The following is a 25,192-nucleotide window of genomic DNA, read 5'->3' as shown; positions in this document are numbered from 1 at the left end:
TTTCAAATCCGATATTTTTCAGAGCTGATCTGTTTGATCAAAAGACTAATTAGTGAAAATAATATCAGAATTTGTCTGGCTGTGTAAATGCAGCCTTAGTGGATTACTGCTTTACCAAATACAGCAGTTTTTCCAAGGTTCAATTACATATTGGTTAGGCTAAGTAAATAATGGGCATGGGAATTGATATGATATTTCGAGTGTCTGTTTGCAGGCCTATCTGTAACACACAGTCTAAACTGGTGGAGAATGGCTCATAATAATGGCCGGAACAGAGCAAATGGAATGACATCGAACACCTGGAAACCATGTTTGATCTATTTGATACTATTCCACTGATTCTGCTCCAGTCATTACCACAAGGCTGTTCTCCCCAATTAAGGTGCCACCAACCTCCTGTGGTCTAAACTGTATTTTCTTTGTCCTCTTCAGGAAACACACCCCTACACCTCGCTGTCATGATGGGTCACAAAGGTGAGTAGTGCACAGGTTCCATTAGGGTGTGTGTGTATGGTGAGTGTCTGTTGTCTGGCATGAAGGCCTAGGTTTCTGATGTGTGTGTTTGTCTGGTCCTGAATCCCTTTGTGGAGGGTAAAGTGCTATAGACATTTGCCACCAATCGCAGATCTCAGAGTCAAACCACAAAAGGCAGGATGCTCATGCATTTCTAAACAGGAGCTTATGGATTTATAACTGACCAAAATAGGTTTGCACTGGCAACCCCTTTTTAATGGACTTTCCTTCAGACTAAAACCTCTAAAGTGGACTCTGTGCTAGAACGGACTGTCTCGACAATAGTGAAGATTGCATAATTTCTATTGAATCTAAGGCTGCGCAAAAGAGGCTATGCATTGCTCCTTATCTATGATTGAGATGGATACATGTTGGACAGTTGGCCCACACATACCCTGACAGATGGAACTTGGCAGTGAGGATGATTAGCAGTACGAATGACTAGAGATTTTTCTTTCCTAAATTTAATCTGCTATGACTGCTATGCATCCTTGTAGATCATTAATGTCAGTGATCATCTCTCTGGATCAAGGAAGATAAAGGGATTTTGTTCGAAGTTAGATTGTACAAAGCTAGCTAATCTCATCCCAGAATTATCCAGGCAGAGACCATATCCTAGCTCATCAATATTTGGTTGTTGCATATTACTGAATTTACATAGTTTTGTTTATGTATTTTCACAGTGGGATAATGTATAGCCTGTGTGGGTAGTTTGAGGACAAAGTAGAGCGATCACGACTGCTATTAAGGTTTTGTAGAACACTTCAGTACGTTGGTCTTTTTGTGCTGTGTTAAGTTGTATTGGCTTTACTAGAAACATGCTTCTGCGTAAAATATTCATGCAATGCCCCTTTTGTGACTAGATGCCTACATTTCATTTCACTGGGAGACTACAGTACATGCTATTAAAAGATTTATGCATTTTTTAGGGGGCTTTCAGTGAACTATCCAGGCGTATGTTCCTTGTCTGCCGTTCACTGCTTGTTTGTCAGATGTAAACACAACTGAATTGAAACTACATGGAAATCTCATTTCCACTACATATAGGTACCGTTTATCACTATTTTGCTTGCTACCCAACAGAGTGTAGTGGTTGAATTGATTGTAGTAATGCGTTAGCCTATCCCTAGCTTATGACCCCGCCCTATCCTCTAGAGATGTATTGGCTAGACAGGCGATAGCAGCAACATGAGCTCATATTGTGGGTGTAGTCCTCCCTATTGGGATTTCTGTTTGGAAGGAGACACTGTACTGCTTTGTGTGTGTGCTAGTCTCTATAACATACAGTAAAGCAGTGGTTCCCAACCTTTGCTCTGCCCGGAGTACGCCTGTAGTACCCCCTCATGTGCATTTTACCAGTAAGCCTATGGTCTCATGAGTCTTCTCAAGTATCCCCTGTGGATAGGCCCCTAGGGATCCTTGTACCCCTGGTTGGGAATCACTGCAGTAAAGGATGGCCTGTTTGTGATAAGGAGCTGGATGTCAACACTTAATTGTGACTAAGGGGGCAGTATTTTCATTTTTGGGAAAAAAACGTTCCCGTAGTAAACAGGATATTTTGTCAGGACAAGATGCTAGAATATGCATATAATTGACAGCTTAGGATAGAAAACTCTAAAGTTTCCAAAACTGTAAAAATATTGTCTGAGTATAACAGAACTGATGTTGCAAGAGAGAGCCTGAGAAAAATCCAAACAGGAAGGGACTATTATTTAGAAGGCTCTGCGTTCCTATGCGTCCCTATTGAGCAGTGAATGGGCTATCAACCAGATTACTTTTTATATGGCTTCCCTAATGTGTCTAGTGTCACAATACATAGTTTCAGGCTTTTATTTAGAAAAATGAGCCTGAACGTCAACATTGCGTCAGTGGTCAGCTGAAGTCTCTCATAGTGTTTTGTGCGTAAAGGACAACGTTTGCCATGTTTCTGTCGATATTATGGAGCTAATTTGAAATATTTTTTGCCGTTTTCGTGACTGCAATTTCCGGGCGATTTCTTAGCCAAACGTGAAGAACAAACGGAGCTATTTCGCCTACAAAAATAATATTTTGGGAAAAAAGGAACATTTGCTATCTAACTGGGAGTCTCGTGAGTGAAAACATCCGAAGCTCATCAAAGGTAAACGATTTAATTTGATTGTTTTTCTGATTTCCGTGACCAAGTTACCTGCTGCTAGCTGGACAAAATGCTATGCTAGGCTACCGATAAACTTACACAAATGCTTGTCTAGCTTTGGCTGTAAAACATATTTTGAAAATCTGAGATGACGGGGTGATTAACAAAAGGCTAAGCTGTGTCTCAATATATTTCATTTGTGATTTTCATGAATAGGAATATTTTCTGTGTCAGATGATGACAACGGTCCCGTTCACGGGATGGGGTGTCACTAGAGGTTAATACATGGAGTGTGACCTCTCTTCTTCCTGCACTGTAGAATCATGATGAATACTAGTGAGAGTCCGTGGGAAGGACTTTAGGATACATGTTTGATACTGAAGATTGTGTAGTATGTCTGAAGAGTCAGATCTGTCATACAAGCCCATGTCTGTACAGTTGCAGATCTGTTGCAGATATTTGTTTAGATATCAGTATCTACAGTTCCTTTTTCTCTCCTCTCTGCACCTCATAAAGCTATGGGCTGAATCCTGAATGCGGCATAATACTGGATGGGTTTGAGGATTCCCCTATTTGGCAGACAGCAACAGAACATCACTGAGCTGCGTATATATCTGTCAGTTATTAGGGGTGGTGTTTGTTTGGCACCCTGTCCTGTTGTGTCTCCTGTCCAGTTGTGCTTTGCTTGCCCAGAGAGACACAATGACAGGCAACCTGGCCATGTTCTGTTATAATCTCCACCCGGCACAGCCAGAAGAGGACTGGCCGCCCCACATCCTCTCTAGGTTTCTTCCTAGGCTTTGGCCTTTCTAGGGAGTTTTTCCTAGCCACCGTGCTTCTACACCTGCATTGCTTGCTGTTTGGGGTTTTAGGCTGGGTTTCTATACAGCACTTTGAGATATCAGCTGATGTACGAAGGGCTTTATAAATAAATTAGAGATTTGACCTCAAAAGGATTTGTGAGATCCAGGATAACGAGTTGCGTGTTTGGTACCAAGGTACCAGGTTGAACCTGTCCATAGCCAGTGAAATCTGACACGCAAGTGCATCATATCATAAACACACTAAAAAGGACCGTTTTCACAAAACAGAGAAAGGCCCTCGGTATCAGGAAGCAGTAAAGCTCAGTCTGTATTTAGAAGACTGATGAGAAAGCCCAAATATTAGCTAGGCTAATTTATTAAGAAGTGCAACCAATAAATGGTGCAACCGTACTCATGTAAGAGATGATGGAGAGAAAGAAAGAAAGACATAGGGGAGTGAATGAGCAAGCCATTTGGGGATGTGCCTGGCTCTAGTCTGAAATGTGCTGACATTTACAGCCCTGGGTGGTTCTGACAAGTGCCCCATCTGCAGCCAACACACGTACTGAAGCGTGCGGCAATCAGATTAGTACAACTCTTCCGCCCCGTCCTCTCCGCCCTCCTGTCACTGGTGTGTTTTGGGCAGAGCCCCACTGCCTCTGTACGCACACACTCTGCTGAGCTGACCAGATTGTTGATGGAGACTTTCTTTTATCAATAGTTTCACAGCTGCTGTCTGTATATTTGATGGATTCGGACTGTAGAGGTAATCTGTTGCTAATTGGCTATCAATTATGTTTCGAGGCAGTATTTTGGTTTGATATGTATTAGAAGTGAAATGTTCATGTTCAATGGACAGATAATGGACAGAAACTCCCTCACACTGCGCTTGGAAAGAAACACCCTCACGCTGCGCTTGGAAAGAAACACCCTCACGCTGCGCTTGGAAAGAAACACCCTCACGCTGCGTTTGGAAAGAGACTCCCTCACGCTGCGTTTGGAAAGAGACTCCCTCACGCTGCGTTTGGAAAGAGACTCCCTCACGCTGCGTTTGGAAAGAGACTCCCTCACGCTGCGTTTGGAAAGAGACTCCCTCACGCTGCGTTTGGAAAGAGACTCCCTCACGCTGCGTTTGGAAAGAGACTCCCTCACGCTGCGTTTGGAAAGAGACTCCCTCACGCTGCGTTTGGAAAGAGACTCCCTCACGCTGCGTTTGGAAAGAGACTCCCTCACGCTGCGTTTGGAAAGAGACTCCCTCACGCTGCGTTTGGAAAGAGACTCCCTCACGCTGCGTTTGGAAAGAGACTCCCTCACGCTGCGTTTGGAAAGAGACTCCCTCACGCTGCGTTTGGAAAGAGACTCCCTCACGCTGCGTTTGGAAAGAGACTTCCTCACGCTGCGTTTGGAAAGAGACTCCCTCACGCTGCGCTTGGAAAGAAACAAACTCCATCACTACTGGGGTTGCAAAGGGTCGGAAACTTTCTGGTAAATCCATGGGAAGTTAAACTCCGGAATATGGGGAATTTTGCTTAAATTCATCAAAGAAGTTAGCTTATAGCAGTGAACCTTTTTTCATGGGATTACACAGGGCAGTTCTAAGTCATGTGGCATATTTTGATAAAACTATCCCCAATTCAATGGAATTGCAACCCTCTGCATGCACAGTGCACTCTTTCATCACATGTACAGCTGATTCTCAAGATCTTGCACACTAATGGGATGCTATTGAGCCCACACATATATTTTTACGTCATACGCATGTAAATAGTAGCCTACAGCAAAGTGTGTTTAAATCATTTCTAACTTGTTAACAATTTCTGCTAGTTAGTTTTTGCTACCATGTGGGTTTTAGCTTGTTTGAGCCTGCTAAGTGAGTGTTAATTCACCATTTTAAAACATGTATCTTACAAAGGAGTTGTTTAATCTAACTGCTTAACTATTTATCTGTACATGGAGTTGTATTTGTTTTTTTTACTCATTTTTTTCCTAATCTTTAAAGGAAAATGCCACAGACACTATCTGTGTGGTGACATTTCACTGCAGCTAATGTAGATGGAAAAGCTGTGTACATTTGCAAATACTGTGCCAAATCATATGTGAAGAATGCAACAAAGATGCAGAATCATCTGGTCAAGTGCATAAAGTTCCCTCAGCGTTCACAACAAGCAACCTCTGACAAAAGTCCCTCAACTTCTATTCGAGGTGAAAATGATGAAACGGACATCTTATCGATAACAACAGCTCATGGTCCTCCTGGAATCAATGTTTTTTTGACACAACGGAGGAACGTAGTCAGAGAATTGCTGATGAATGTCTTTCCCGATCTGTGTATGCAACTGGTTCACCTCTGATGCTCACAGGCAATGTGTATTGGAAGAGATTTCTGAATTTTCTTCGCCCAGCATACACCCCTCCAATCAGACATGCTTTATCTACTAATTTGCTAGATGCAGAGTTCAAGTGAAGGTCAAGCAAATCATAGCAATACAGTCTGCTTTCTCTATCATCTCTGATGGGTGGTTGAATGTTCATGGGCAAGGAATAATTAACTACATCATCTCCACCCCTCAACCAGTATTCTACAAAAGCACAGACACAAGGGACAACAGACACACTGGTCTCTACATTGCAGATGAGCTGAAGGCAGTCAATGACCTTGGACCACAGAAGGTACTTGCACTGGTGACAGACAATGCTGCGAACATGAAGTCTGCTTGGTCTAAAGTGGAGGAGTCCTACCCTCACATCACACCCATTGGCTGTGATGCTCATGCATTGAATCTGCTCCTCAAGGACATCATGGCACTGAAAACAATGGATACACTCTACAAGAGAGCCAAGGAAATGGTTTGGTATGTGAAGCTTCATCAAGTTATAGCAGCAATCTACCTCACCAAGCAAAGTGAGAAGAATAAGAGCACCACATTGAAGCTGCCCAGCAACACATTATTGACTGTATGTTTGTTTTTACTCCATGTGTAACTCTGTGTCGTTTTATCTGTCGAACTGCTTTGCTTTATCTTGGCCAGGTCGCAATTGTAAATGAGAACTTGTTCTCAACTTGCCTACCTGGTTAAATAAAGGTAAAATAAAATAAATAAATAAATAAAAAACCCGTTAGGGTGGTATTGTCATAGTGTTTGACAGTCTCCTGGAGGGGAAGGAGTCTCTCCAAGAAATGGCCATATCACAGTCTGCCGACATGGACAGCCCCATCAAGAGGATCCTCCTGGATTATGTATTTTGAGAGAGAGTGGTAAGCAGCCTGAAACTCCTGAAACCTATAGCAGTAGCCATTGCACGTATTAAGGGAGACCATGCCATCCGGTCTGATGTGCAGACTGTGCTTGCATATGTAAGAGAATAAATCCATACTGCCCTGCCCACTTCACTGTTGCTCCAAGCAGAGGAAACTGCAGTTCTGAAATACATCAAAAAGCATGAAGACTTCTGCCTGAAGCTCATATACGTTGTAGCGTACATGTTGGACCTCCCTATCCTGTCTGGTGCAGAGCTCAACAAGGCCTATGGTGTCATCACTACCGTGTCTCGCCACCTTGGCCTGGATGAGGATAAGGTTGTTGGCAGTCTGGTGAAGTACACTTCCAAGCAAAGGCTTTGGAATGGAGATGCAATATGGCAGTTGTGCCAACATATCTCATCAGCCACCTACTGGAGGGGACTTTATGGATCTGAAGCTCTTTCCCTGTTGCCTCCATCATCCTCCAAATCCCACCATCATCAGTCGCCTCAGGGCGCAACTGGTCCATGTTTGGGAACACACACACCAAAGCACGCAACAGGCTGACCAATAAAAGAGATGAAAAATTGGTGGCCATCCAGGCAAATTTTAGGCTTTTTGAGCCTGATAACAAGCCATCCTCAACCAGGTTGGAAAGTGACAGTGAAGATGAGGCGTCAGAAAAAAAACACAAGATGAACTGCTACAAAAATACCTGCAAAAGAAGAATCTGTAATGTTCACAACCACATATACTTTGAACTTGCGAAAAGTGGGAGATGCGGTCAAGGAACACTGGCATATTTGACCATCGGACCCAGCTTTGCCGGCTGAATTTAAAAATCCACCACTTATTTGTGTATAGGAGAGGTCGCAATTTACGCGATAAATTGGTTCATGCCAACTGCCAGCCACAAAAGACAATCAGCCAGGCTCTTTTACGCCCTCTTCCAAATGGTAGCTATACATGCAGAGGATGCGCACAGTGCAACAATATGATTAAGTGCGAATATTTCTGCCACCCACATAAAAGAAAATGGTTACAAATAAATTACATTATTACGTGTTCCACCATGTTATTTACATTATTAAATATCCATGTGGGCTGTGCTATGTCGGTAAAACCTATCATCCTCTCAAACAGAGAATTAGTGAACATAAAAGTTCAATCAGGAGAAACGACAGGGATTATCCAGTCGCAGTACATTTTAATGACCTAAAGCAGGACATTTCTACCTTTTTAGATTTTGTGGCATAGAGAAAGTTAAGATATCAGATAGGGGAGGTGATATTAATAACTCTGAGTAAAATATAATGTTTTTGGATTTTCACCCTCCAGACATTATTTCCTAAAAGACTTAATGATGAAATGCCTATGTATGTTATGTTATGAATTTGAACATGAATTATGTCCCTATTTAAGATTACTCTGTTTTTCGTACGATGTACCCAATAATGAATGAAAACTTGCTATGTCCTCACGTGTTTAATACGTCTTATTTACACACTTTATTAGAATATTTATGAAATGCATATTGTTATATTTGGTAGCAGTTATTTGTTTTTCCTTCGCCTCTGTCGTGGAAATTTCCTCTATTTACCAAATCATGGGAGCAAACCACACACACAAGTCAGAGTTATTTATAAAAGTCCATCTTTAATTATATAAGCTCTATAGCATTTTGACTTTCAACAGTTCAGTATCTCTAATGAAAATTTGAGAGTCCCCACACAATGGCAAAATGGGATCCTTTATAGCGAAGATCACACCTAGTCAGACAGCATAGACATAATTCATCGTTCAGCTTTGTCTCCTTTCCCAAACCCCAGAACCATAAACCAATCCTCCAAATCAACAGGCATATATCAAATTGTCATTTAGATACAACCCACTCTAAATACAAACTCCTGGACAAACTCACGGAGAGGAGAATGAGGATATAGGTTAAGATAGAAACAACATTAGAGGGAGCATAGAATGATTCCAGACACTGCCGCCCTCCTTTCCCCATTAGAAAAAGGTAGGGAGTGAAAGATATGTTTACACATGATGACACTTTGACCTCTCCCCTCTCAGCGGCCCATGCAACTTAGTCTTGACATAGAACAGATAACTGCAACCTCGCCACAGTATTATACAAAAATACCATTCTGATGAGAATTAACTTACACACATTTGATGAATATAAAACATCTTACATATGTTACCAACAAATTCTGAATATTCCACGACACCTCCAACCCCTTTTCGATGCGTGGAACAAAAGCTCTGACGAAGGCCGTGAGGCCGATACGTAAGCTTATTAAAGATCGTATCACTGATCTTTAAGCTATCAAGAGCAGTGTGTGGTTTAATTTTTCCTTCAAATATATACAATGCAAAAAACAAAAACATTTAAATGGTATTAATATTTAAAATTAATATTTTTCACATTTCCATTAATTCCCATATTCCCACGGAAAGTTTCCACCTCTGATTATTCTCCAAAATGTGCAACCCTACTCACTACGCTTGCAAAGAAGCTCACGCTGCACTGTAGTTTGTGCTAACATTTCTGCCTTCGGCCTGTTTTTGTTTAGAAGTTGTCTCATTTCTTCAGGCTGAGCAAACCCCTATATTCTCATACCCCAAATATCTGTTGAGTAGATTCATGTCAAACCAAATTATTTTCATGATTGAATAGTGTAGAGGTCGCGATAAGAGAACTTATCTGCAGATACCATCTGGTCTTACCGATGAGGTTGTACAGCCGTGGTCCAGTCAGTACACTTAGAAAAAAGTGTTCCAAAACGGTTCTTCAGCTGTTCCCATAGGAGAACCCTTTTTCAGTACAACGTAGAACTGTCTGTGGAAAGGGTTCTTCATAGAACCCAAAAGGGTTCTACCTGGAACCCCCAAAAAGTTATTCAAAGGGTTCTTCTTCAGAGACAGCCAAAGAACCATTTTGGGTTCTAGATTGCACTTTTTTTTCTAAGAGTGTAGGATTAGCCTACCCTAGTATAGAACTCTTCCCTGAATTGCCAAACCCTGCTCCTAGGGCCTTGCCTGACAGACATTCCCTGCAGCTCTCTGCCTAATCTAGCCTGTCTGCTTGCTTGCTTGCTCGCTCAGGCTTATGTAAAGAATTTTCACTACACAATCAGGGAATAAGGCTGTCTGTCTTACGTCATCCAGTAGGATGCTAGTCATGCACTTAGCTGCCAAGACCACAGCGGCCGGGCAGGCAAACTCAGTTTCCTCTACACATTAAACTCCCTCATCAGCTGGCTTGGCCCTGGACAAAGAGGATAAGCATGGATCATGCTGATGCAACACTCACTGACACGTGTTAGCTATTTGCTTTTCAGTTTGGAGATGGACGCAATACTTTTTGTGACTCAACATCACCCCATCATCGGAGCACAACTTTATATTTTACTTTATATTTTATAAAATAGGAAACTTTATTATTCTTCATTAGATCTAAAATGGTAAAATATGTATTTGTTCTGAACTGTCTTGCCTTAGTTAGGTAAAAATTGTGAAAAAAAACAATGTTCCCCTTGTTAAAACATGTTTTACTTCTCTTTTTTCACTTGTTCTCTATTTCTACCTCAAACTTCTACTCGTATTCTCTCTAAGTATGTTTTCAAGTAAAGTTAATGTCATGTGCACAAGTACAGTGAAATGCCTTTCTTACAAGCTCCAAACACAACAATCCAGTAATCAATATCAATGTTGCACAAAAAATGATATATGGTAGAACAAAAACAAACGAGAAATAGAAATAAGAACACAAGAAAATAAGAAGCTATATACAGGATCAGTTCCACTCCATATTTACAATGTGCAGGGATTCTGGAGTGATAGAGGTGTGTGTATATGTGTGTCTTATTTATTTTTATATATATATATATATATAATCTCAGCAAAAAAAGAAACAACCCTTTTTCAGGACCCTGTCTTTAATAGATCATTCGTAAAAATCCAAATGACTTCACAGATCTTCATTGTAAAGGGTTTTAACACTGTTTCCCATGCTTGTTCAATGATCCATAAACAATTAATGAACATGTACCTGTGGAACGGTCGTTAAGACACTAACAGCTTACAGACGGTAGGCAATTTAGGTCACAGTTATGAAAACTTAGGACACTAAAGAGGCCTTTCTACTGACTCTGAAAAACACCAAAAGAAAAATGCTCAGGGTCTCTGCTCATCTGCGTGAACATGCCTTAGGCATGTTGCGATGTGGCCAGGGCAAAAATTGCAATGTCCGTACTGTGAGTCGCCTAAGACAGCTCTACAGGGAGACAAGACGGACAACTGATCGTCCTCGCAGTGGCAGGCCACATGTAACAACACCTGCACAGGATCGGTACATCCGAACATCACACCTGCGGGACAGGTACAGGATGTCAACAACAACTGCCCGAGTTACACCAGGAACACACAATCCCTCCATCAGTGTCAGACTGTCCGCAATAGGCTGGACTGAGGGCTTGTAGGCCTGTTGTATGGTAGGTCCTCACCAGCCATCACCTGCAACAATGTCGCCTTTGGGCACAAACCCACCGTCACTGGACCAGACAGGACTGGCAAAAAGTACTGATGAGTCACACTTTTGTCTCACCAGGGATTCACGTTTATCGTCGAAGGAATGAACGTTACATCGAGGCCTGTATTCTGGAGCGGGATCGATGTGTGGTGTGTCACAGCATCATCGGACTGAGCCTGTTGTCATTGCAGGCAATCTCAACACTGTGTGTTACAGGGAAGACATCCTCCTCCCTCATGTGGTACCCATCCTGCAGGCTCATCCTGACATGACCCTCCGGCATGACAATGCTACCACTCACAGAAAGGGCACTATGGCTGATTTCCTGCAAGACAGGAATGTCAGTGTTCTGCCATGGCCAGCGAAGAGCCTGGATCTCAATCCAATTGAGAACGTCTGGGAGCTGTTGGATCGGCGGGTGAGGGCTAGGGCCATTCCCCCCAGAAATGTCCGGGAACTTGCAGGTGCCTTGGTGGAAGAGTGGGGTTACATCTCACAGCAAGAACTGGCAAATCTGGTGCAGTCCATGAGGTGGAGATGCACTGCAGTACTTAGTATCTGGTGTGGCCACCAGCTGCATTGACTGTTACTTTTGATTTTGACCCCCCCCCCCTTTGTTCAGGGACACATTATTCCCTTTCTGTTTGTCACATGTCTGTGGAACTTGTTCAGTTTGTCTCAGTTGTTGAATCTTGTTATGTTCATACAAATATTTACACATGTTAAGTTTTCTGAAAATAAATGCAGTTGACAGTGAGAGGGCTTTTCTTTTTTTGCTGAGTTTATATACACAGTGTATTCAGACCCCTTCACTTTTTCCACATTTTGTTACGTTACAGCCTTATTTTTAAATGTGAATTTTTATTTAACCTTTATTTAACTAAGCAACTCAGTCAAGAACAAATTCTTATTTACAATGATGGCCTACACCGGCCAAACCATGACGACGCTGGACCAAATGTGTGCCGCCCTATTGGGCTCCCAACACTGCTGGTTGTGATATAGCCTGGATTCGAACCAGTGTGTCTATAGTGACGCTTAAAGCACTGAGATTCCCACGGCGCCACTCAGGAGCCCATTTTAAAATGGATTAAATAAAGCTGTCATCAAGGCAAAGGGTGGCTACTTTGAAGATTCACAAGTATAAAATATATTTTTACTTGTTTAACACTGTTTTTGGTTACTACATGATTCCATATGTGTTATTTCATAGTCTTCAGTATTTTTCTACAATGTAGAAAATAGTAAAAATGAATTAAAACCCTGTAATTTGTAGGTGTGTCCAAACTTTTGACTGGTACTGTAAGTATTGACCCTTTGCTATTTGACTCAAAATTAAGCTCAGTTGCATCCTGTATCCATTGATCATCCTTGAGATGTTTCTACAACTTGATTGGAGTCCACCGGTGGTAAATTCAATCGATTGGACCATGATTTGGAAAGCACACTCCTGTCTATATTAGGTATATAATATTAGGTCCCACAGTTGACAGTGCTTGTCAGAGTAAAAACCAAGCCATGAGGTAGAAGGATTTGTCCGTAGAGTTCCGATACAGGATTGTGTCGAGGCACACATCTGGGGAAGTGTACCAAAAAAAAAATATCTGCAGCATTGAAGATCCCCAAGAACACGGTGGCCTCCATCATTCTTAAATGGAAGACATTTGGAACCACCAAGACTCTTCCTAGAGCTGGCCTCCTGGCCAAACTGAGCAATCGGGGAAGAAGGGCCTTGGTCAGGGAGGTGACCAAGAACCTGATGGCCACTCTGACAGAGCTCCGGAGTTCCTCTGTGGAGATGGGAGAACCTTCCAGAAGGACAACCATATCTGCAGCACTCCACCAATCAGGTCTTTATGGTAAGTGACCAGACAGAAGCCACTCCTCAGTAAAATGTACCTAAAGGACTCTCAGACCATGAATAATAAGATCTGTTCTGATGAAACCAAGATTGAACTCTTTGGCCTGTATGCCTTGTGACAGTTCTGGAGGAAACCAAGCACCATCTCTACAGTGAAGCATGATGGTGGCAGCGTCGTGCTGTGAGGATGTTTTTCAGTGGTAGGGACTTGGAGACTCGTCAGGATCAAGGGAACGATGAAATGAGCAAAGTACAGAGTGATCCTTGATGAAAACCTGCTCCAGAGCGATTAGGACCCTTAGACTGGGGCAAAGGTTCACTCTCCAACAGGACAACAACCCTAAGCACACAGCCAACACAACGCAGGGGTAGCCTCAGGACAAGTCTCAATGTCCTTGAGTGGCCCAGCCAGATCCCGGAATTGAACCCGATCGATTATCTCTGGAGAGACTGAAAAAAGCTGTTGCAGCGATGCTCCCCATCCAACCTGACAGAGCTTGAGAGGATCTGCAGAGAAGAATGGGAGACTCCCAAAATACAGGTGTGCCAAGCTTGTATGGTCACACCCAAGAAGACTTGAAGCTGTAATCGCTGCCAAAGATGCTTCAACAAAGTCGTGAGTAAAGGGTCTGAATACTTATGTCAATATTTCCGTTTTGTTTGGAATATTCATTTGCAAAAAGGTATCAGGATATGTAATAAACAGATTTGAAGCAGTGTGTGTGTGTGTGTGTGTGTGTGTGTGTGTGTGTGTAGTCAGTTTAAATGTGTGAGCATGCTATGTGTGTGTTGGAGTGCATGTGTGTAGAATCCTGTGAGTGTGCATAGAGTGCAAAAAATAAATAAAATACTAGGGTCAACTCAGTCCATGTAGATATTTTGTTTGCTATTGGTTATGGCTTGGGGATAGAAGCTGTTCAGGAGCCTGATGGTGTCAGACTTGATAGACTGGTACCGCTAGCCATGCGGAAGCAGAGAAAACAATCTATGGCTTCGGTGGCTGTCTTTAATGATTTTCCTGGCCTTCCTTTCACACCGCCTGATATAGAGGTCCTGGATGGCAGGGAGCTCAGCTCCAGTGATGTACTGGGCTGTCCTCACCACCCTCTGTAGCGCCATGCGATCCAGGATGGTGCTGTTGCCATACCAAGCGGTGATGCAGCCAGTCAAGATGCTCTTAATGGTGCAGCTGTAGAACTTCTTAAGGATTTGAGGGCCCATTCCAAACCTTTTCAACTCCCTGAGGATGGAAGCTGAGCTCCCAACTATCCTCTGTACCTAATACCTCCCATTTGTGGAACTACTTTGAATGTATCATTTCAATTTTCCTTAGGCAATAAGATGGCCTCTTCTAGACTACATTCAGGAGTCATCACTATAGCATTTGCCCGAAATGCCAGTTGGCCAGTCTGCCCTTGCATCAGGAGGAGAACTTTCCATTCTCTATGACTGAGGGAGGTATGTCTTGTGCATTCACTCTGACATTTGGCTGAGTAACAAGGCAGAACAACAAGTTTGGACTTGAATGAGAGAGTATACTACTTAGGTTCATTCAGTTGGGTAATAGGGTGTTCTGGTAGACCCATGTTCCCGGGATAAAGAAAGACACTATTGTTCTACACAGAAGAGCATCCATGTGGCTTTTGTTCAATGATTTAGAGTCATCCATTGTAACAGGTTGCCAAAAAGGAGTGATGATAGTCCCAGTTCCTACCCATGAAATGGCTGGCCTATATATTTTCCATTCAGTGGAATTTTAACAAATTCCAATAATCTTTTGTATGTGAATCTCTATCTATCAATACAATTTATGAATGGCATTAGCCAAAGCTGAAACAGAATTGCATGGAGGCCACAATTTCAAGAGATGTCACTGTTATATTAACAGTTGAAACAGCAGGCCCCATTTTGGCTCTGTTGCTGACAAAGTGCCCATCCCAGGAAGTACAGAAGCTCTGTATTTCACTCACTGCGGTGCTGCTTGTTGTTGACCTATAGGCAACACCTGGGTGTTTGGGCTGTTGTATTGTCCCATCAGAATACAAATTAATTGATGTATGTTTATTTCCTGGCTTAGGATTTGTTGTGGTCAAGCCAGAGGTAAAAACAATTGAATTTCCTACAGCCTTCATAGTTGTTTGGCATTGCAGAGCCAGATGTGTGTGTGTGTGGCTCATCAGAAGGGATCCTATAGCTATAAGCTAATAAAGTTGTAAGCCCATATGAATGCATGAGGTCGTGTGGTTTAACAGCACAGTTATTTTCATCCCATTCTTACTCACATCTATGTTCAAGTTTAACATGAATTGTCCTCTACAGCTACAAAGCATTTGGCTCCTGTATTAGTCAAAATAACTTGCAGGCTACACTGAAAATAGATAGCCTAACAGTGGAATGTATGAGAGTATAATAAACTCTTTATAAAATCATAATGGAATAGTTGGATTGGGACGGCTAATATTTCAAAGACAATCCTATGAGGCCTTTTCGAAGGTGTGTATGTGACTAAAATGTTATATTTTTCAATAATTATTTGAAGTGAATTATATTTGAAGTGAAGCCATTCTACCGTGTCAATTCATTTATTGCAGACTTCCATTTCTGGAACCGTTCCCTGGAGAAGAGAAGTTAAAATTCTAATTTAGAGCTTGTTCCGAAATGGGCATGGTGTCAGGTTGGAATTAATATTAGCTTCCGGTGCCTCTTTTGTCTTTTTGATAGGGAAGCTCAGTGGAGTTTGAATGAAATACCTGTCATGACAACGAAGGGCTGATGGGAAGCGTTTGGTGGGAAAAATAGTGTACTGTTGACTTTAGACTATGAAGAAATGCTTACACAGAACCCGCTTGTTAAAGTTTTTGGAGGTTATTAATTTGGTTTCTTTGCAATGCTTGACCCATGTCTCCAGTACAGTGTTTCCCAACTCCGGTCCTCAAGTACCCACAACAGTACATATTTTTGTTGTAGCCCTATACAAAACAAAATATTCACCTCATTGAGGGCTTGTCGATTAGTTGACAAGTTGAATTAGGTGTGCTTGTCTGGGGCTAAAACAAAAGTGTGTGCTGTTGGGGGTACTTACATTTTTTATTTATTTATTTAACTAGGCAAGTCAGTTAAGAACAAATTCTTATTTTACAATGATGGCTTACCCTGAGTTGGGTAAACACTGCTCTAGTCAGCCCACACTGGGCTATGTAGCAGTGCAAATCAGATTAACCATCATCAAATTGTCAATGAACTAAGAAGGCAGTGCTCTCTCCCACTAGCCTTGTCTCTGTAATGACCTGTAAGTCAATTACTGTTGCCTTTTGTTTATTTTTCCCACAGAGTGTGCCCATCTGCTGCTGGCCCACAATGCACCAGTAAAGGTGAAGAACGCTCAGGGATGGAGTCCCCTGGCAGAAGCTATCAGCTACGGAGATCGACAGATGAGTAAGCAACCGCGCCCCGACTCAGACCGGCTCTACTGTGCCCAGTGGCCCCTAAATCCTGACCAGTGTTCCCCCTATCATAGATGGCAGGTAGCCTAGCAGTTAGAGAGGCAAGCCAGCAACCGAAGGGTTGCCAGTTCAAACCCTGGTTCTGACGGGAAAAATCTGTTGAAGTGAGCTGGCAACCGGTGGGTTGCTGGTATCAAATCCTAGATGCCATTGCCTGCCGTTGTGCCCCAGTGTGAAGCATTTTGGTGTCAGAAGTCATGCTTGTTTGCTTGAATGCCCCACCTGCGTGGGAGAGAACAACAACTAGGGGGGAAACTTGCTATGAAATTGGCAGATGATCCTGTGCATTCCTCCACATGGCTCTCAGAGTTGGCACCAAGCTGCCCCTTTTGTCCATCAGGGGAGAAATTCCTCAAGGGTCTCAGGCTTATGTGTTCAGATGAAAGATAATTCATTAGGAAATGCATCTCTCATAGGCTGGGTATAGGCACGCCTCTGTATCTCCCCTGTTTGTCCCACAAGCATGGCCTGGTAGTGTTATGTCAAGCCCCTAAGCTTGTAGAGCTACAGTTGAAGTCGGAAGTTTACATTCACTTATGTTGGAGTCATTAAAACTCATTTTTCAACCACTCCACAAATTTCTTGTTAACAAACTATAGTTTGGCAAGTCGGTTAGGACTAGAGGTCGACCGGGGCAGAACGACAGATTTTCACCTCGGGAGATCCACCTCGGGAGATCCAATCTTGCAACCTTACACTTAACTAGTCCAACGCAATAACGACCTGCCTCTCTCTCGTTGCACTCCACAAGGAGACTGCCTGTTACGCGAATGCAGTAAGCCAAGGTAAGTTGCTAGCTAGCATTAAACTTGTCTTATAAAAAACAATCAATCAATCATAATCACTAGTTAACTACACATGGTTGATGATATTACTAGTTTATCTAGCGTGTCCTGCGTTGCGTATAATCTGACTGAGCATACAAGTATCTAAATCAAATCAAATCAAATTTATTTGTCACATACACATGGTTAGCAGATGTTAATGCGAGTGTAGCGAAATGCTTGTGCTTCTAGTTCCGACAATGCAGTAATAACGAACAAGTAATCGAACTAACAATTCCAAAAAAAACTACTGTCTTATACACAATGTAAGGGGATAAAGAATATGTACATAAGGATATATGAATGAGTGATGGTACAGAGCAGCATAGGCAAGATACAGTAGATGATATCGAGTACAGTATATACATATGAGATGAGTATGTAAACCAAGTGGCATAGTTAAAGTGGCTAGTGATACATGTATTACATAAGGATGCAGTCGATGATATAGAGTACAGTATCTACGTATGCATATGAGATGAATAATGTAGGGTAAGTAACATTATATAAGGTAGCATTGTTTAAAGTGGCTAGTGATATATTTACATCATTTCCCATCAATTCCCATGATTAAAGTGGCTGGAGTAGAGTCAGTGGCATTGACAGTGTGTTGGCAGTAGCCACTCAATGTTAGTGGTGGCTGTTTAACAGTCTGATGGCCTTGAGATAGAAGCTGTTTTTCAGTCTCTCGGTCCCAGCTTTGATGCACCTGTACTGACCTCGCCTTCTGGATGACAGCGGGGTGAACAGGCAGTGGCTCGGGTGGTTGATGTCCTTGATGATCTTTATGGCCTTCCTGTAGCATTGGGTGGTGTAGGTGTCCTGGAGGGCAGGTAGTTTGCCCCCGGTGATGCGTTGTGCAGACCTCACTACCCTCTGGAGAGCCTTACGGTTGAGGGCGGTGCAGTTGCCATACCAGGCGGTGATACAGCCCGCCAGGATGCTCTCGATTGTGCATCTGTAGAAGTTTGTGAGTGCTTTTGGTGACAAGCCGAATTTCTTCAGCCTCCTGAGGTTGAAGAGGCGCTGCTGCGCCTTCCTCACGATGCTGTCTGTGTGAGTGGACCAATTCAGTTTGTCTGTGATGTGTATGCCGAGGAACTTAAAACTTGCTACCCTCTCCACTACTGTTCCATCGATGTGGATGGGGGGGGGTGTTCCCTCTGCTGTTTCCTGAAGTCCACAATCATCTCCTTAGTTTTGTTGACGTTGAGTGTGAGGTTATTTTCCTGACACCACACTCCGAGGGCCCTCACCTCCTCCCTGTAGGCCGTCTCGTCGTTGTTGGTAATCAAGCCTACCACTGTTGTGTCGTCCGTAGGCAGAAGCCTACCACTGTTGTGTCGTCCGTAGGCGCGTAAACATTCATTCAAACAGCACTTTTGTGCGTTTTGCCAGCAGCTCTTCGTTGTGCGTCAAGCATTGCGCTGTTTATGACTTCAAGCCTATCAACTCCCGAGATGAGGCTGGTGTAACCGAAGTGAAATGGCTGGCTAGTTAGCGCTCGCTAATAGCATTTCAAATGTCACTCGCTCTGAGCCTGTGGTTGTTTCCCTTGCTCTGCATGGGTAACGATGCTTCGAGGGTGGCTGTTGTCTTTGTGTTCCTGGTTCGAGCCCAGGTAGTAGCGAGGAGAGGGGCGGAAGCTATACTGTTACACTGGCAATACTAAAGTGCCTATAAGAACATCCAATAGTCAAAGGTTAATGAAATACAAATGGTATAGAGGGAAATAGTCCTATAATAACTACAACCTAAAACTTCTTAACTGGGAATATTGAAGACTCATGTTAAAAGGAACCACCAGCTTCCATATGTTCTCATCTTCTGAGCAAGGAACTTAAACGTTAGCTTTCTTACATGGCACACTTTTACTTTTTTCTCCAACACTTAGTTATTGGATTATTTAAACCAAATTGAACATGTTTCATTATTTATTTGAGGCTAAATAGATTTTTATTGATTGTATTATATTAAGTTAAAATAAGTGTTCATTCAGTATTGTTGTAATTGTCATTATTGTAAATACATTTTTTTTTTTTTTTTTTTTTTATTTATTATTAAAATCGGCCGACTAATCGGTATCGGCGTTGAAAAATCATAATCGGTCGACCTCTAGTTAGGACAACTACTTTGTGCATGACACAAGAATTTCTTCCAACAATTGTTTAGAGATTATTTCACTGTATCACAATTCCAGCGGGTCAGAAGTTTACATACACTAAATTGACCATGCCTTTAAAAAGCTTGGAAAATTCCCGAAAATTATATCATAGACTAATTTACATAATTTTAAGTCAATTGGAGGTGTACCTGTGGATGTATTTCAAGGCCTACCTTCAAACTCAGTGCCTCTTTGCTTGACATCATGGGAAAATCTAAAGAAGAAATAAGCCTGACTACGGTTTGCAACTGCACATGGGGACAAAGATCGTACTTTTTGGAGAAATATCCTTTGGTCTGATGAAACAAAAATAGAACTGTTTGGCCATAATGACCGTCATTATGTTTGGAGGAAAAAGGGTGAGGCATGATTCTCCCTCTTTCTTCCCATTGATCCTGACAGTACATCTATGGGAGGGGGAGTGTACTTTGATGGGTTTCTTTGGGTTTGTGGTTGAGTTATAAAGGGGGACAGGCAATCCTGTGGTATGTACTGTACCTTGAGTGGGATGCATACAGTGGGGCAAAAAAGTATTTAGTCAGCCACCAATTGTGCAAGTTCTCCCAGTTAAAAAGATGAGAGAGGCCTGTAATTTTCATCATAGGTACACTTCAACTATGACAGACAAAATGAGAAAAAAAAATCCAGAAAATCACATTGTAGAATTTAATGAATTTTAAAAAACCAAGCTGCTTACCTATTGCAGATTCAGTCTTCCCAGCCTGGTGCAGGTCTACAATTTTGTTTCTGGTGTCCTTTGACAGCTCTTTGCTCTTGGCCATAGTGGAGTTTGGAGTGTGACTGTTTGAGATTGTGGACAGGTCTTTTATACTGATAACAAGTTCAAACAGGTGCCATTAATACAGGTAACTAGTGGAGGACAGAGGAGCTTCTTAAAGAAGAAGTTACAGGTCTGTGAGAGCCAGAAATCTTGCTTGTTTGTAGGTGACCAAATACTTATTTTCCACCATAATTTGCAAATAAATTCATTAAAAATCCTACAATGTGATTTTCTGGAAGTTTGTTTCTCATTTTGTCTGTCATAGTTGAAGTGTACCTATGATGAAAAATTACAGGTCTCTCTCGTCTTTTTAAGTGGGAGAACTTGCACAATTGGTGGCTGACTAAATACTTTTTTGCCCCACTGTACACTGGAGAGCCGAGTACACCATGGCTGCCTTCTGTAATGTGTACCGTGCATGGCTATCTATGTAGCAGGCGTAAAAGAAACACCGGAAACTAGAACCTCTATATACTGGTCTTGGGAAAAAACTGACGGGAGGTTCTCTTCTGCACTGTTCAACCAATCCAGGAAATGTGGTGTGTCGCCTTGTTAATGTCCAAAAGCGGAAGTCGCGTCACAGGCTCTCTTTCCGTTTCCCCTAAAAAGCAGAACATTCGATTGTTGTGAACTCAGATAGGAACCAACACCTTCACTTTGCTGATCCTCAACACTGTTGCCCCACAGGGATGCGTGCTCAGCCCCCTCCTGTACTTCATGTTCACCCATGACTGCGTGGCCACGCATGCCTCCAACTCAATCATCAAGTGTGCAGACGACACAACAGTAGTAGGCCTGATTACCAACAATGACGAGGCAGCCTATAGGGAGGAGGTGAGGGCCCTGGTGTGGTGTGCCAGGAAAATAAACTAATAAGAAATATCACAAAAAAACGGAAAACTTGAGAATGCATAACTATTCACCCCCCCTCCAAAGTCAATACTTTGTAGAGCCACCTTTTGCAGCAATTACAGCTGCAAGTCTCTTGGGATATGTCTCTATAAGCTTGGCATATCTAGCCAATTGAGCAGTTTTGCCTTAAAGAATGGGCAAAAATCCCATCTCCTTCAAGTTGGATGGGTTCCGCTGGTGTACAGCAATCTTTAAGTCATACCACAGATTCTCAATTGGATTGAGGTCTGGATTTTGACTAGGCCATTCCAAGACATTTAAATGTTTCCCCTTAAACCACTCGAGAGTTGCTTTAGTAGTATGCTTAGGGTCATTGACAGGGTCTTGGCCAGGTCGCAGTTGTAAATGAGAACTTGTTCTCAACTGGCCTACCTGGTTAAATAAAGGTGAAAGAAAAATTAAAATTGTCCTGCTGGAAGGTGAACCTCCGTCCCAGTCTCAAATCTCTGGAAGACTGAAATAGGTTTCCCTCAAGAATTTCCCTGTATTTAGCGCCATCCATCATTCCATCAATTCTGACCAGTTTCCCAGTCCCTGCCGATGGAAAAACATCCCCACAGTGAAGCAAGGTGGTGGAAGCATCATGCTGTGGGGATGATGGTGTTCTTGGGGTGATGAGAGGAGAGGTGTTGGGTTTGTGCCAGACATAGCGTTTTCCTTGATGGCCAAGAAGCTACATTTTACTCTCATCTGACCAGAGTACCTTCTTCCATATGTTTGGGGAGTCTCCCACATGACCTTTGGCGAACACCAAACGTGTTTGCTTATTTTTTTCTTTAAGCAATGGTTTTTTTTCTGGCCACTTCCGTAAAACACAGCTCTGTGGAGTGTATGGCTTAAAGTGGTCCTATGGACAGATGCTTCAATCTCCGCTGTGTAGCTTTGCAGCTCCTTCAGGGTTATCTTTGGTCTCTTGGTTGCCTCTCTGATTAACGCCCTCCTTGCCTAGTTGTGAGTTTTGGTGGGCGGCCCTCTCTTGGCAGGTTTGTTTTGTACCATATTCATTACATTTTTTAGTAATGGATTTAATGGTGCTCCGTGGGATGTTCAAAGTTTTGGATATTTTTTTTTATAACCCAACCCTGATCTGTACTTCTCCACAACTTTGTCCCTGACCTGTTTGGAGAGCCCCTTGGTCTTCATGGTGCCGCTTAGTGTTGCAGACTCTGGGGCCTTTCAGAACAGGCGCGTGTGTGTGTGTGTGTGTGTCTGTATGTCTGTGTATATATATATATATACAGTGCCTTGCGAAAGTATTCGGCCCCCTTGAACTTTGCGACCTTTTGCCACATTTCACGCTTCAAACATAAAGATATAAAACTGTATTTTTTTGTGAAGAATCAACAACAAGTGGGACGACTCATCATGAAGTGGAACGACATTTATTGGATATTTCAAACTTTTTTAACAAATCAAAAACTGAAAAATTGGGCGTGCAAAATTATTCAGCCCCTTTACTTTCAGTGCAGCAAACTCTCTCCAGAGGTTCAGTGAGGATCTCTGAATGATCCAATGTTGATAATGATGATAAATACAATCCACCTGTGTGTAATCAAGTCTCCGTATAAATGCACCTGCACTGTGATAGCCTCAGAGGTCCGTTAAAAGCGCAGAGAGCATCATGAAGAACAAGGAACACACCAGGCAGGTCCGAGATACTGTTGTGAAGAAGTTTGAAGCCGGATTTGGATACAAAAAGATTTCCCAAGCTTTAAACATCCCAAGGAGCACTGTGCAAGCGATAATATTGAAAAGGAAGGAGTATCAGACCACTGCAAATCTACCAAGACCTGGCCGTCCCTCTAAACTTTCAGCTCATACAAGGAGAATACTGATCAGAGATGCAGCCAAGAGGCCCATGATCACTCTGGATGAACTGCAGAGATCTACAGCTGAGGTGGGAGACTCTGTCCATAGGACAACAATCAGTCGTATATTGCACAAATCTGGCCTTTATGGAAGAGTGGCAAGAAGAAAGCCATTTCTTAAAGATATCCATAAAAAGTGTTGTTTAAAGTTTGCAACAAGCCACCTGGGAGACACACCAAACATGTGGAAGAAGGTGCTCTGGGTCAGATGAAACCAAAATTGAACTTTTTGGCAACAATGCAAAACGTTATGTTTGGCGTAAAAGCAACACAGCTCATCACCCTGAATAGACCATCCCCACTGTCAAACATGGTGGTGGCAGCATCATGGTTTGGGCCTGCTTTTCTTCAGCAGGGACGGGGAAGATGGTTAAAATTGATGGGAAGATGGATGGAGCTAAATACAGGACCATTCTGGAAGAAAACCTGATGGAGCCTGAAAAAGACCTGAGACTTGGACGGAGATTTGTCTTCCAACAAGACAATGATCCAAAACATAAAGCAAAATCTACAATGGAATGGTTCAAAAATAAACATATCCAGGTGTTAGAATGGCCAAGTCAAAGTCCAGACCTGCATCCAATCGAGAATCTGTGGAAAGAACTGAAAACTGCTGTTCACAAATGCTCTCCATCCAACCTCACTGAGCTCGAGCTGTTTTGCAAGGAGGAATGGGAAAAAATGTCAGTCTCTCGATGTGCAAAACTGATAGAGACATACCCCAAGCGACTTACAGCTGTAATCGCAGCAAAAGGTGGTGCTACAAAGTATTAACTTAAGGGGGCTGTATAATTTTGCACGCCCAATTTTGACAGATCATGTGACACTTCGATTGCACACAGGTGGACTTTATTTAATTAATTATGTGACTTCTGAAGGTAAATTGTTGCACCAGATCTTATTTAGGGGCTTCATAGCAAAGGGGTGAATACATATGCACGCACCATTTTTCAGTATTTTTTTTTTTAGAATTTTTTGAAACAAGTTATTTTTAAAATTTAACTTTACCAATTTGGACTATTTTGTGTATGTCCATTACATGACATCCAAATGAAATCCATTTAAATTACAGGTTGTAATGCAACAAAATAGGAAAAACGGCAAGGGGGGTGAATACTTTTGCAAGGCACTGTATGTGACAAATTAAATTTGATACCCACCATCCATTTGGTTTGTGTTACTTGGTAACTGTTTTAAAGGAGAGAGGCACTCATTATTTCAAATGATTTTTTATTATTTTTATTATATGATGTTCGGCTACACTTCGACCTGTGTTGGTTGATGCCCGCACCTACCTTCTGACTCACTAACTGTGTAGTTCCAAGGCATCATGGGTCTCTTATCACACTGCCACGCCACCCTCACTTAAATGAATCACTTTTATTCTTAGCTGTTGACTCAGTTCCTGCAAATCTTGTAAATGACTACAGTAGGTGTATAGGCCTGGCCCTGTCATATGACCTGGCTGTCAGTAAGGCAGGAGAGTAGTACTGAACAGTTTTCCATATTCAGTGTCATAAACATGTAAAAGCTAGCTAACATGGCTAGCCTAGAAAAGCAATGCAATGCACAGTGTTTTAGATACATTAGCAGGTCAGCACTTCTCGTGGTCTGGTAGGGAAGTGGCAGCTGTCTGTGTGAGGATGGAAACATCTGAGTGAATGAGGCCACTGAAAGTTGCTGATATCACACTTTTCCAGGAAGTAGTGATCTGGTCTTTTTAGAGATTCTAAAATCCCATATTCAAAGTACCTTTATAAAAAGACCAGACCAGTACTGAATCTGTTTGTTTTTAGCCAGATGGTAGACTTACTGTATATTGCCTGACCACCCAAACTCCTTTCTCCAGGCAAACGCTACACCACTCCCACATATGTTAATTTCTCCTCCGCCAAGATACTGGATCTTAGTACCCCAATGATTTCTGGAATGGAAAAACATTCTAACCATTCTAACATTCTAAACCCCCCCCCCCCCCCCCCAAAAAGAAAATGTGTCATTGGCTGATAGGATCATCTCTAACCAATCTCTGATTTACTTTTTGTACAACACCCCTCATTTTGACGTCA

The 25,192-nt window shown here is 42.4% G+C and overlaps 1 protein-coding gene across 2 annotated transcripts in view; it reads left to right on the top strand.

The window, feature by feature from the left end:
* LOC109889158 (ankyrin repeat domain-containing protein 13C) overlaps nt 1-25,192 on the top strand; it is a 58,419-nt gene that overhangs the window by 3,566 nt on the left and 29,661 nt on the right. For both annotated transcript variants that reach the window (XM_031822550.1, XM_020480377.2), the window contains exons 2-3: nt 433-474; nt 16,402-16,506. In XM_031822550.1, coding sequence (XP_031678410.1) covers nt 459-474; nt 16,402-16,506 — 121 coding nt within the window. In that variant the 5' untranslated portion in view covers nt 433-458. The remainder of the gene's footprint in view (nt 1-432; nt 475-16,401; nt 16,507-25,192) is intronic.

This window comes from Oncorhynchus kisutch, linkage group LG4 (genome assembly GCF_002021735.2).
Source record: "Oncorhynchus kisutch isolate 150728-3 linkage group LG4, Okis_V2, whole genome shotgun sequence".
NCBI lineage: Eukaryota > Metazoa > Chordata > Actinopteri > Salmoniformes > Salmonidae > Oncorhynchus > Oncorhynchus kisutch.
This window is presented reverse-complemented; position numbering and strand designations above follow the sequence as displayed.